Source organism: Coloeus monedula, assembly GCF_965178545.1.
Source record: "Coloeus monedula genome assembly, contig: HAP1_SCAFFOLD_63, whole genome shotgun sequence".
In the NCBI taxonomy this organism is placed as follows: Eukaryota; Metazoa; Chordata; class Aves; order Passeriformes; family Corvidae; genus Coloeus; species Coloeus monedula.
In genome coordinates, this window is record NW_028120825.1 from 2,213,345 (window position 1) to 2,227,290 (window position 13,946).

At 47.3% G+C, this 13,946-nt stretch overlaps 1 protein-coding gene across 1 annotated transcript; it reads left to right on the top strand.

Moving 5' to 3' along the window:
* Positions 1-835: 835 nt before the first annotated feature.
* ANTXR2 (ANTXR cell adhesion molecule 2) lies at positions 836-13,726 on the top strand (the record flags this gene model as incomplete). Its single annotated transcript, XM_082303506.1, has 8 exons — positions 836-1,072; positions 1,637-1,708; positions 4,159-4,230; positions 10,059-10,140; positions 11,130-11,237; positions 11,334-11,402; positions 12,240-12,320; positions 13,651-13,726. Coding segments are annotated over exons 1-8 (685 nt in total), but the record flags the coding sequence as incomplete, so codon positions are not given.
* Between the last annotated feature and the right edge of the window lie 220 nt (positions 13,727-13,946).

Here is a 13,946-nt window from a genome sequence, read left to right on the forward strand (position 1 = left end):
CGAGTGCTCCTGGGGCTTGGGGTGGACTCGTGCAGCTTGGAAAGCTGGAGTGCAGCTGGTTTTGGGAAGCTCAGCAAGCTTGCTCTGTCATCCCACACGCCTCTGCACGGCCTTTCTTTTGGCTGGGTCTTTGGCGAAGCCCAGGCTGCTCTGTATTTAATCTTCCATGTTTTGTGTATCCACAGGAACTGTGAAACACTGCTTGTTTACCCTTTGGCCTTGCTAGCTCACAGGCTTAGAGAACTTTGTGAGCCAGATCCCTGGCTGACAGTATTCACTGCTGGTCCGTGGGCCTTGGTGAAGTTTCCAGCTTGCATCAGAGGGAGGCTTGGCTTGGCGTTGGGATCGGCACGGAGAAGGCACTGTGACACGGATGTGTCAGGTCAGAGTGCTGTGGCTACAACAAACCATCCAGAAACAGCAGGAATGGGGATGAAGTGAGATGAAAGGAAAACTCTCCAGCAGGATGACTCTGACTTCCCTATCTCCTCTTGTGAAGGGAAGAGCAAGATCCTTTTTGCTGTCTGATTCACCTTCACAGCCTGTGGGAAACACATGATCCCTGTTAGGTCGGTCTTTTTTCTGTTTCAAAATCACAATTCTCCGGTGTTTGTGCAATCCCCAACCCCCCCCCCCCCTCCCCCAACACTAAATGTATTTGGGGCTTACTCTCTGGCACACGGGCAATGCTGGCAGCAACACGAATTGGAGCGTTCCTGACACGGACGACAGGACGCAAGGGGGACGCACGGGCCGGGCGAGCGGGGGCGGTGCGAGCCCGCCCGCCCTGTCCCCCGCCCCAGCCGCCGCCGCCGCCGCCGCTGCGAGGAGGGAGGGCCGTGCCGGGCCGGGCCAGGCGAGCCGCGGTGGCGGCGGCGAGGGGCGGCCACTCCGGCGAGCGGCAGGACGGCAGCGACCGCCCGCGCTCTCCGCCGCCCGCAGGCTCCATGGCCGGGGCCGTGCCCTTGCTGCTGCTGCCGCTGCTGCTGCCGCTGCTGCCCGCCGCCGCCGCGCCGGCTGCAGGCGAGCCGTCGTGCCACGGAGCCTTCGATATGTACTTCGTGCTGGACAAGTAAGCGGGGAGGGAGAGGCGGGCGGGGATGGGGGAATCGCCGCCATCGGGGATCGGGGCGGCGGCGGCGCCGCTTTTGTTCGGGCGCTGCGTGGGGCTGAGGGGCCGCGCGCGCGGGGGGCGCGAGGGGCGCTGAGGGGCCGCGCGCGCGGGGGGCGATGAGGGGAGGCGGCGGGAAACACACCGAGAGGGACTCGGCAGGAAGTTCGGGAATCCCGCCGGGACCTCGCTGAGGAGATGTGGAGAGGGGCCGCTGGAAGTTCTCCTCCCGGAGGTGCGTTTGCGGCCGGACACGTTGGAAGAGAGAGCGGCGGCAGCATCTGCCACCCGCCCCGGCGCGGCGGCCGCGCTTTTGTGGGGAAGTTCGGCGGCCGCGGTCGCCCTCTTGGCGAGGGGGGAGCGGGGCCCGGGCCGCCTCACCGCGGGATGCGCCACAAATCGCGACAAACTTACCGGCAAGAGCTGGCGGTACCTCAAGATTTTTGGAACAGCGAATATCGTCAGTTTCGCCCCGAAATGTCACCCCAGATCAGGCCGCTGATGTGCTCTGGTTTTCCCTTCTAGGTCTGGGAGCGTGGCGACGAACTGGCGAGAGATATTTAATTTTGTAAATCAGCTGACAGAAAGATTTGTGAGGTGCGTGGTGCTGCTTGTGACACCCGAGGTGATGCTGGGGTAATTCTGGGCTGTGTTAAAACCTCCCCCCCTCCCCCCCGGTCCCCGTGCTTTTGCAAGCTCAGGGGATGTGTTTCACAAACACATTAAAAGTTTGGCTCCTAAGACCCAAATGGCTGGAAAATATTGGAAGATTTTACATTATTTTCTTGTGCCTGGAGCTCAGCAAAAAGGTGACAATACATGTCTTTAAATAGTTGATCTCTTAAATGACTCTCAGATGTGATTTAAAGTTTTCTTTAAACTTGTTTTTCAATATACCATGTGCCTAATTTCTGATGGAGTACTGCTCAAATTCCATGTTTGGAGATCTGTATAAAGAAGCAGTCTGAACATATGTAAACATATGTGTAAATGTATAGTGCAGGTCAAAAGGAAGACAGCAGTGTTAAAGCTCAAACGCAGAGGAAGCCCATGCCATGTAACCAGGGCATTTGTTGTACTTACATGTAATTAACTTTGTTACTGTCAGCGGTGTTGCCGGGCAAGTCCAGCTCCTCTTGAAATAGCTATAAATCCTGGCTGACTGCTCTGTACAAACAGCTGAGGATTGCAGTGCTTTGCTTTAAAAAACCCTACGACAAAATCCAGAATAAACCAAAGTAATCCCCCACCATACACAGGCAGAGATGGTGTGGTAGGTTTTGCTAAGGAAAACTGAGTGCAGAGTGCAGTTGTGATCCTGGCTTGCTAATAAAAGGGTACAATTAGGCTTTTATAACTAAATATTGCTTATTTTTATCTTGTCAAAAGCAAATCTTCTGTAAACTTAGATAAAACTTCTGTCAAGGGGGTGACAGAAACTTTTCAAAGTTGTTTTGTAAGCTCTGGAATTAAAAAAAAACAACAACAACAAAAAACCAATGGAAAAAGAGAGCCTGATATCAAAGCAGGACTTCTTTTGGTAGGTGGTAAAACATTTGCCCCCCCTGAGAGGGTGGTGCTTGTTCAGTGGAAGTCTTTCAGTTCAGCATCTTTTCCAGCCAAGTGACACTCCCTCTTGCAACACTTGTGTGGAGGTCTGGCTGCATTCCCATCCCAGAGTCCGAGTGCTCACAGAGGAGGCATGGGTGGGCTGGCTTGTAGAGAGAATGGTTTTGTGGGGATCTTGAAGAGAAGTTGTCTAAAACATAGCTTGGAGGCTATTGCACGTGGAGGCGCATCTCCGACAGGGAAGTCTCGCGGTAATAGGTAGGCGGTGATGCAATTACTGGAGGAGGTGGGGATTGCAAGTACTTGGGTTTTTTTGGCAGTTCAAAAGGGTGATAATCCCTTGGTTTCAATTCTGATTTAATTTAGAGCATCTCATATTTTGGTATGCAGAGCCATTATGGATAGACTGCAAGCCTGGATCTTAAATCCAAGGTCCGTGCAGTTCTGTGCAGACTTGCAGTACTTATATTCCCTTGATGTCAATAATTTTAAGTTGCATCATTGACATCAGTGAACTGAAAACATATGGCCATTCAGCTTTACAAGTGTTAAGTCCTTACTAATCTTAACCTGATTAATTAATGCTGATACTCATACACAGGTAATTACAAAGTTATTGAATATATTAAAATTGTGATGGATAAAATTTAAAATCATGTAGGAGAGATGTTACAACTTACCTTGGGAAAGTTCCTGTCTTGGGCCTCCAGAGCATCAGAGCAACTCCTAAGCATTTTCCACTGCTAATTAGATATGATTCCCTGTAACCTTGTGCAAAGAAAGAGGTGACCTTCTTAAAAATAAATTTTTAGAAAAAAGAAAAAAGGATTGAATTCCTTAATAAAATGAATTCATACAACATTGGTTTTTACCATGAGATTTCCTGGATGCTTTTAGGGAAGAAGTTTTCAAGTCTCACAAGTGTCTGGTCAGAGAAACAAAACCAGTCTCACTCTGGAAGAGTCTACATGCTGCTTTCTCAGGCCTGAGGCAGTCAGTAGGTGCTGGTTCTGTGACTGGGAGGATTTGACAAACAGAGCTGGAAATAGACATTGTGTCATCCTGAAAGAAAAGGGAAAATTGACGGGGTCAGTTTCAAAGATGGGAAATGTGTCTGGTTAGCACCCAAAGGAGCAGGAGGGAACCAAGTGGTTTCCCTGCCTTGGTTTCACACCAGTGGCCCTGACAATTCCAAAGGATGTGCTTTACCTTCTGTGTGTGGGGAGGCCACATCACTGGAGACTAGTCATGTGTGAGAGAGTAATAATTCTGCTACTTTGTTCCCCAAGCATCTGGGTAAGGAGAAGATGGGCAAAAATCCTTTAACTCCTCTCATTTTGTGTTTGTAGTTCAGAAGTACGTTCCTAGGCAGCTGGGCAATAAAGATCATGTGAATGAAACCTGAATAAGTGAATGAAATGCTGGGCATCTGTATGTTTCTCTGAAATGTGTTTTTGCCTTCTTTCCCTTTTCTAAAGCCCCAAGATGAGATTGTCGTTTATCGTGTTTTCCACCCAGGCACATGTCATTATGCCGCTAACTGGAGACAGGTTAGTGCACTGCTTTTTTAAATTTCCTTCCTCTCTCCCTCCCTCTGCCCTTACTGAATCAGAGGAGCAGTAACAGATGCAGAACAACAACTGATATCTCTAAGTGGTGGCCAGTCATGAAGCCTCCCTACAGAGCTGATTTAATTTTGTGACCATATCATTGGATAGCCATAAAAAAGGAAGGAGAGGAATGATGGGAAACAAATCCTTGATGTTAACTCTGCCACTGCTTTGCAGAAAAACCACCAGTAATGTTTTCATCTCTGTGTGACTCTGCATCTCCCTTGGCATAGTGTGAGAATGATTCTTCCATTTGCTTCTGTAAAGCAGCGTCCCTAGAATGGTTATCAGGAGTTTTTCGTGTCTAGGAAAAGCATAAAATGGTAAATAAATGTTTCCCATATTCTCACATAAGGTAAGTATCTTGCTTTGTATTTCCTAATCTGGACTTCAGAATCTGTTTTAGACAGTAGGGTTGGTGCCACTTGAAGGGTGTGAGGTCCTTCTGGCGCTGTGGTGATGTACGGATGCGCCTGAACTTTCACTGGATGGTTTCAAAGGCATTGGAATTCAAGGCTGCTCACTCTGATTTCTAAAGCAAGTAAGGATTAGCAGCTAGGATAGCTTAAGGATGGGTGGGGGGGAAACAAGGAGGAGAAACGAGAAGAGAAGAGAAGAGAAGAGAAGAGAAGAGAAGAGAAGAGAAGAGAAGAGAAGAGAAGAGAAGAGAAGAGAAGAGAAGAGAAGAGAAGAGAAGAGGAGAGAAGAGGAGAAGAGAAGAGAAGAGAATGTTGCAAAAATAGTTACCGAACTCAGAGAAATTGGGAAATCGTCTTGTGGAATGAGTGCTCTCAGCGGAGGACAGTGTCAGAGTCCTTCGGTGTCCTCTCAGCCTTTTCAAAACCAACACAACCTCTGCTCTCTCCCTTCTGTCCAGAAGCTACTGCAGTGCACAACCTTCTGGGTTTTGAACACATGGATAAACCATTTAGGAATCATTCCACAGAACTGTGGCAGGATGGAAGTGAGGTGGTCCTTTCTGCTCTCGTTAGTAGGGTCAGTGCAAAATGTGGTCTGCTGTAGTTGGTTAGTTCTGCTGTGGGTTTGTTTGTTTTAAATACTACATAACAGCAAGTACAAGACTTCCTGAAAAGACCTGCCACTGGTAACAGACACGTGTCATGCTACAGAAATGTAGCTGACATTCGAGACGTCTAAAAACTCAATTCTGAGCCCCTTCTCTTTTAGCATTTAAAAAGTGGTCTGACTTGAGCACAGCCACTTCCCCCCATCCGGACAGCGATATCAGATCTGCTCTCTGTGGGCAGAGACATGCTTATAAGCCATTTTTCCAGATGGCTTGAGAGGGGTCAGGAAAGGACACTTAAGCCTGTTCTGAGGCCTGCTGAAGTCAATGAGGTCCTTTCTCTCCATTTTAATAGGCCGTCAGTAGCCTGTTCCTTATCAAGCATGAGAGGCAGCACTGATAGCACACAGACCATTTGAAATGCTGGGCAGGGTGCTGGAACCCCGCCACGGGGACACAAGTGTCTTTTTCATTGCCTGTCTGTGGCACACTTGGAGCCACAGACAGAATCGTGTTTTTTTCAGAACGTCGTGTAAAGCACACAAAGAACCTCTGCAGTTCTAGTGGGTTCCCTTGGGGGACTTGGCTCTAGTTCAGGGCTGGCTGATCTCTTGTGAGTGTGTCAGGGGAAGGGAAGTGCCACCCTTCTTGTTCAGGAGGAATTACAAGGAGAAGGGAGAAGGAGACTGGTAACTGTGACCGTATGTACATAGGTAAGGACGGATAGATACAGTTGGAGCAGCTGTCCTTTTAAATACTAAAGAAGTCAACAGAGGAAAAATACTGAGACTGCCTGGCCCCCGTTGTTCCCAAGAGAAGATAAGGACGCTAAGCGCAGTGCAGTTCTGGGGATGGGTGTTCGTGGGGGTGATTCTGGGATATCATGGCCTTGGTTTGTTATGTGCACTTTGGACTTGCAGGCATGTTTTCGCCCTGGCTTACCTGCTAATTCCCAAGTGTCAGGAAACCACTATTTCTTCCCAGCAGTTAGATCAAAGTAGGGCAGTATTTTTTGTTTGGAAAGCCTTAGCCTTCTGATTGTTTGGGCAAAGTTCTTGCTGGGTTTACTGCACAATAAAGCTGTGGATATAAAGAAGGCCACAGAATAGTGCCGAAGCCCCCAAATTGCCAAATATTTTTTGAGTGTGAGCAGTGCTCTGTGACTAACTCTGGAAAGAGAAGTCATTGTTAATCACGGTACACACAGTGCTATAATACATCCATAGACTAACAACAACACCCAGATGGAAAAGCCTTCTCACGATGGTTTAAGCCCATTTGAAACACACACGTTCGTGAAGTTCAGCTGGAAACTGTGCAATAAGTGGTAAACAAAGATTGGTGCTCTCACCTTTGGGGCTCAGTGTTGGAAAGCAAGGGGTTTGGGACAGTGGATACACTCAGGAATACCATCCAGCTGGCACGATGTTGCCTTTGTTCTCTTTTGGCCAGCAGCAGTCCAGGTTTCTGTGAGCCTGCTTTGGCAGCACTGATTGGTGCCCGTGGCCAGGACGAGCCCTGCTGCCTCTGCCTGGGTGAAACTCCTGCCAGAGATAAAGAGAGATTGTGTTAGTGAAGGTGGAAAAGTAGGATGCTTGAGTACCTGGTACATGACCAACTGTACCGTGCTTGTCCCTAGTCCGGCAGTGCACTTACTGCTCCTGGTTTCACAGGGACGTGCAAGACATGGATGCGCTTGGAGGCTCAGTCATGTGAGCTACCCCTGCTACCTGTTGGGTCCAAAACAGCTTGCCAGAACAGACTCATCTGCAGAGAGTGCGTTCTGCTGGGTGTATCAAGTATAGCAGAGTTGGCCATTGATGTGGTTTCCATCTGGAGTGTGTGCAGGAGGCCTTAAGTTTGAAGCAGAGTAATTACTATAATTGAACCAACCCTCTGTAGTATTTAAGAGGCCTAGAAAGCATGAGCCTCCTCCAAATGGCGCATCTGAGGAAGCTCATGCAGGGTTTCCTTTCACCAGAATGACAGCTCGCCTTGTCAGGGATGCAGCCATCCCTTTTTGTCAAAGAACACTTCCCCTCTTGGTTTCACTGACACGTCGGTGTGTTTTCCTGTTTACTGTACGGCCTTCTTAGCAGTAAACCCCGAGTACCTGTTTCGTTTGCCTTTGTTTGTTAGAGATGAGCCCGTTGCCTTGCAGCACCCAGCCACATTTCTCACTATAAATACATGCTCAGTGAGAGCCACCATCTCCTGCCAGCACTCGTATGCTCAACACACTGAGATAATTCAAGATTCCAGCACTTCAGTAGGTGGAATGCACCACGGGAAAGACATAGAGGATACTGTCCCCCACCCAGAGGAGCTAAGAACACCCGTTCTGGAATCTGTGTGGATATTAACAGCTGTGTTTGCCTGGCTGCTGCTGGAAGAGCTGTCTGAGGCAGTTACACAGCTTAGAGAGAGAACAGACGGGGTAGCTATTAAAAATTAGTTGTGCCTGTGCTAAAACACAGAAATGGGCTGCAGCACATATGCTGAGTGGGGAAAAGATATTAAATTTGCACTTATTCAGCCCAAACACAGACAGGCTGCGAGTTGCTGATTCTGTTTTGCCTCTTCCACCTCCCTCCCTTTTCTGACTTGCACCACAAAGCCAGTGGCCCTCAGCCTTTGTTAGTATTCCTCAGCTGTGCTGTGAGATGTCCAGGCATCCAAGCTGAGGGCAGGGCTCTGCTGTCAGGGTACAGATGAGTTATAAAACCAGAACTTCCCTGGGGATTTCCATGGCTACCAAAAAGCCTTACAGAAACTAGAGAAAGGGAAGTTGTGAGAGCACTGGGGAGCAGGAACGGGGGTCTTGAGTGCTGTGGCTGGTTGACTGCCGAGTCCCATTATTGGGACAGTGCAGGCAGGCACGAACCCCCATGCCCAGCCTCCAAACCAGCCAGGGGTGAGTTTTAGTGTGATGGAGCTCACCTCTCCTGCTGGTTCTGGGGCCCCAAGTCCTGCATCCACACTGGCCTTCTGACATCTGGACCAGGACCCGCTTGCACTTGACCAGCTTGGAGAACAGGTGGAGCGAGTTCACATCTGGCTGCATCTGTCTAGGTCTGTCTAGTGCAGCTGTGCCCTGAGGGCAAGAGATGGTGCCTGATTAAATGCAGCTAAAAAAATTCATGCTACCAAAGATTTTCCTGGAACCCCTTGTAGGCAGAGGCCTGGCAACACCAGAGATTGCTGTGTGACCGGGTCACAAGACATTGCAGATAAATAAAACCGAACTGATTGTACAAAAGCTATTTTTGCAAACTGAAATCTGTTTCAGAAAACTGGGACTTGAGTTGCTGCTTGTTTCTTGGCAGCAGAGCACTAACGCCTGTGATGTGCTGCCACTCATTTCTGGCAAGCACCAACTCTGTGGTTTATAATCTGCGTTCGTACATGATCACTTGCAAGTTGTTTCTATAGATGCTGAATGTAAAATATTTGGATCAAACAGATTGTATTATCTTACATAACTTGTTCCCTTCCATACATTCAATGCCACATTTCTCTTTTACTCCCTCCTCTCCCTGATTGTCTCAGTGGATCCTGTGATGGGGAGCTTATTCCAGCTATGGATTGTACTTTGGAACAGAGCTGCTAAACATAGAGGAAGCCCATCCGTGGAACAAATGACGAGTGGGTGGCGTTCAGGCAGTGTGGCATATGCATTCTTTCTCATTTGGTCTGGGCTAAGGAAAGCTTTCACGCATCCCGCGATGTATTTTCCCTCCATCTCCTCACCCCTGCTGGGTTCCTCTTTCTCACCTAGATTTGTCACAGTGTTCTATATATTCTGGCCCAAATTTTGCCCCTTCTTAGTTTTTGCTTATCCTTTCCTAGCATGACTTTCCATGGACTTTGCTGAAACTGTGCTTGCAGCAGACTGAAGGCCCTCCAGATTTGATTCTTTCAGTAGTCTCTCTGCCTTTGTTCCCCTCACTTGTGCTGTTTTCACTGGAAATAATTCCTGTGGTGCTGTCTTATCGACTTCTCCCCTTTCATCCCCATAGTTAATGAGCACCTTATAGATGGATCTGCTGTACTGCTCATGAGAAATCATGGTGCAGATGTATTCTCCTGCTAAATCTAAGTGAGCTGTGGATCTGTGTGGGATGTCTTATGAAAGGTCAGACGAAAAGGTAGTGACAGTAAAAAATTAAAAACTACCCTCAATCCTGCTCTTTTCCCATGGGCACAAAAGGTGTCTTGCAAATGCTGCCTTTGCCTATTGATATTTTCTTCAGGGCAAAGGTTTTAATTATTGCAGTTCAGTTCTACATGGTTAAATTCCTGCATATTGGCCTGGAAGATTTCTGTTGAAATAGAACTGCTGTTTTTGGGGATTTCTTTGATTGCGGTGTGATTGGAAGCAGAGTTGGTTTAAAGTAGCAAAATAGACCTAATGTAACAGAATTTCCACTGGGCTGTGTAATGCTGAGGTTTTACCACTTCTTTGCAATGTCTGCTCCACCTGAACATTTTCTTTGATTCCAGCTTTTTGACTCACTGAAGCATATTGCATTAGATAGGTCTGAAATACCTGTTCACACAGCGCCACTTCTGTCATGAATACACAGTCTGCCTCCATGTGGGATGCTAGCTAAAGGCTCTAATTTACAGCTTTTCATTTCAGTTCTCCTTGAGGACAAATACTTTTTTTCAATTGATAAATTACACCCTTTCCCCTCTTCAGGTCACACTAACGGTCTCTTACTTGTTTTTTTGTTTGCAGAGAGAAAATCAAGAAAGGTCTTAAGGATCTGGAGGAGGTGGTACCAGCAGGTGAGACATACATACATGAAGGACTAAAACAGGTAGGTTTTACTCATCTTCTTGCAATCAACACATCCTCTGTTCTCACCCTTTGGGTAACAACCTGTAACATAAATGGATTGATTGTACACCTCAGTCTGTTACGCTCAAATCTTTCTGGTTGCCTAAGTGGTCCCAGGGTTGCCCAGACACTCTGCAAATCCCATGCAGAAGATGATGAGCCATCACAGCAATTTGCCATATGGAATTTCTCTGACTTGCTCCTTCTCACAGAGCACGGATCTGTGTCGTGGATCTCAGAGCTCACCCAGCATCCCAGTGTCATCGTAAATAGTCACATGCAGCTCGGTAGGGCTGCAGGGCTTGTGGTGCCTTCCAGAGCGCTCTCCTTGGGGAGAATTTACCGCACCAAGCAGCGTTTGCGAGACAAACGCTCTTCATTTTGCACCGTCTTAATTACGGAGCTCCCAGCTGCTTATATTTTCTTAGTTCAAGTAATGCAGTTTTGGTGAAAGCCCTCGCCCTGAAGGTGAGGGTGTAAGCTTTCACTGTTACAGACGAATCAGTTCTTCCTCTGTGGCTGTATAGCCACATCCGTAGCCAGGACCTGTGCACTGAAAAGCTGGGCAAAGAGAATTTTGTGGCTGTTTTAAGAAAAAAAAATAGTTTAAAGTCATTCTTTTTATATCTTGGAACCTACTGACTGCGTTTGAAATCTGGGGGATAGCAAAGGAAATCCTAACAGTGGATTTGAAGAGATCTGTCTTGGAAGAGCTGCGTGTTGGCAAGGGTTGACGGCTCAGTGACCCCAGTGCTTTGGAGATGGGCTCAATGGTGGCTGGAAAGGACTGATGAGGGATTTCCCTGCTGGTAGTGAGTTCAAGGGAGTCAGAGGATTGTCAGGAAACAGAGGCTTGAGGTGAGGATGAGGCTGTTACTTCAGATGTTGTATTAGATGCTTAGAAGATGCATCACGGTTAAAAGTTTAAGTGTGGTTTTCAGGTGGATAATTTTTTTTTGTTGTTTTCAGGCCAATGTGCAAATTGCGCAGCAAGGGGCCTCGAGGTTCTCTAGTATCATCATTGCACTGACCGATGGCAAGCTGGACGGTCAGATTCCCTTGTATGCAGAGAAGGAGGTGAGCATGAGCTGGAAATACGTCATGCTCTGCAGAGTTTGGGTGCTGCCTGTTGAATAAATAAAATGCTTATTTCTCTGTTCTATGATGCCACAGGCAAGGAAATCCAGAGAGCTTGGAGCGAGAGTTTACTGTGTTGGTGTCCAGGATTTTGAACAAGAACAGGTAAGAATAAGAACATTACTATTTTAGAGTCCTGGGCAGTACCTGAACCCAGGGTTTTGCAGAGTTAATGTTAAGTAGTACGGAAATTTAATTTTACTTACATTAGGCAGTGTAATGTCTTCTCTGGCTCAGGAAACACGCTCAGATGTGTACGTAGACATAAACAGAACGTGTCGGTGTCGTGCTCACTGCCAAGGAGACCCATTGGAAATCCCCTTGTTAACTGCGAGCTGCCAACAGAGAGGGTGCAGGCAAGCCCCTCTCATTCGAATGGCAACCAGGTCAGGGTACTGACCACATGAACAGGGGAGCTGTAGACAAGATTCCAGCAGTGCATATGCAACAGTCTTGGGATAAGGAAAAGAGCACGGGGCTTCATGGCCTTCATTGAAAAGCTCTTCCAGAGTTGCTGTGTCCCAGTGAAGGCTGTAGCTACTCCTGTTCGGTCAAAGTGGCTTTAATGGAGAGGTACACAAAAGGCTCCTTCCTGCAGAAGATGCAGAGAAAGGGTTTTTAGTGAAAGGCAGAGCAAACAGGGAAGGTAATTCTGGACAGAGGTACAAAATCACTGCCAAGATACAGGCCCTGAAAGGTTTCTTCAGTGTGATGTTTGCCACGATGATTAGCCACCATTTTGTTAGCTGCAGTCAGCTGTGTTATATCCTCCAGTTCAGAAAACTCTTAGTTAGCTGTGAGAGAGCTCTAAAGTTCCCTTCTCTTTGCAGAGTTGATGAGGGTTGCTTTTAGACATCCATTTAAATTTTAAGGGTGTAAAGCAGCATGATGAATTTAGTTTGCCAGATGATTCACGTGTTTGCATGCATTTTCTCTCCAAAGCTGGAAAGAATTGCTGACGTGAAAGAGCAAGTCTTCCCTGTCACTGGAGGATTCCAAGCACTTAAGGGGATAATCAATTCTGTGAGTACCAGGCAATAAGTTTTACATTTCCTCAAGATTAGAGCATAGTCTCCAGTCCCACTTCCTTTTCTAGGCAGAACTGGTTCCTAAGGCAGTAGTTGCAGTAGATGAAGTTCCCTCCCCTTACCTTAGAGATGCAGTTCGGTAAATCAGCACTGCTTGCGCCTCCTGCAGTTATTCATGCTCAGACCTCGTGTGGAATTTGAGGACTCCTCACGAGGAGAGGGGTGTTTGTGTGGGAAGTGCGGCGGATGCTCTGATGCATGGCTGCTTTGGGTTTAGTCCGGAAAAAATGGAGACCGTTAACTCCGGGCGAGTTGAGGACAACTCGTTAAAATCCTGGGGAATAAGTGCAATTTAGGAATTAGCCGAATCTTTACATACAGAGAGGAGTGTTTTAAATCCATGACTTTAACCACTTGTGATCCCAATAAGTGGTAAAGCTCAGTTCCACTTGCCAGCATGGCATGAGAAACTCCCATTGGTGAGATGAGGCCATTCAGCCAATTGCTGTGGTTTGCGGGAAGGGATCGAAGAGAAACATTTTGGTTGTGATCAGTGGCTTAACACTGTTTCAGCTGTGTGTTAAGACACCTGTGGTTGTGGACACAGTTTACTTGTCTCATTTTTGACTGAAGGCTTTGTCTTTTATGCGAGGTTAACAGTGCTGCTGCTGCTGCATGTAGGCAGCACAGTGCAAACAGGCTTACTGGCAGAAGTAAAGTCAAAAGCAATAATGAAATCCTTCTTCTGAGAGCGAGCCCACTATCATTCATTTCCCTTTCCTTTTCTTTTTTTAAACAACAAAAGGATACTACTCACATACAGGATGCTACACAGTCATCAATTTATCACTTCCCTTGAGCAGTGTGGTTTTTGTGAATGCTGTAATGCAACAACTTATTTTCCTTCTTGTTACTTAAGATAAATGTAGTTTCAGAATCTTCCTTGCACTTTCTAAAGACAGGCAAGCAATCTTTTGATGCATTGACATTTGTTCTCCTGAGAAGACAGCGCAGCCCATGTGGTACTGCCTAAAACCTTTACTATTTAAAATCTCATTCTATGCCATTTGAAAGACTTAGAGAACTCAGCTATGCTGCTGGTGCAAATGTTAGAGGTGCCAGTGCTGGGCTTTTTTATAAGAGCCAAATGTTTAACCCCAGCTGATGACGTTATGTTTCCGAGGATACTGCTTTTAAAATAAGTATGTCAGGGATAGAGGAGTAAAGACATTTGCATTCGGCATTTCCCCTCCAGCGAGGGTCACTGACCTGCAGATGGGCACCTTCTGAGGGATCAGGTCTCCCCGCTCTTCTTGTCCTTTGAGGAAGCAGCAGAAGTGCGGTTGCTTGAGGCTTCTGAGGAGCTCGACTTGAAGAGTCTGTCATTCAAACACATGGAAGGTTAGCATAAGCTGTAGGGTGTCCCACTACCCGCATTCTCAGCCCAAGTGTTTTTGGGCAGTCTCTGGATAGTGGCAGTACCAGCCTGCCGCTCCTATACCTCCCAGGAACTTTAAAGCACCTTCACTTCTGTGTCAGCAGGGAGGGAAGCTTTTCTGATAAGATATGGCAGATGGTGTTTGCACAAGCCTCAATCCAGCTTCTTCTGGCACTTACAAAA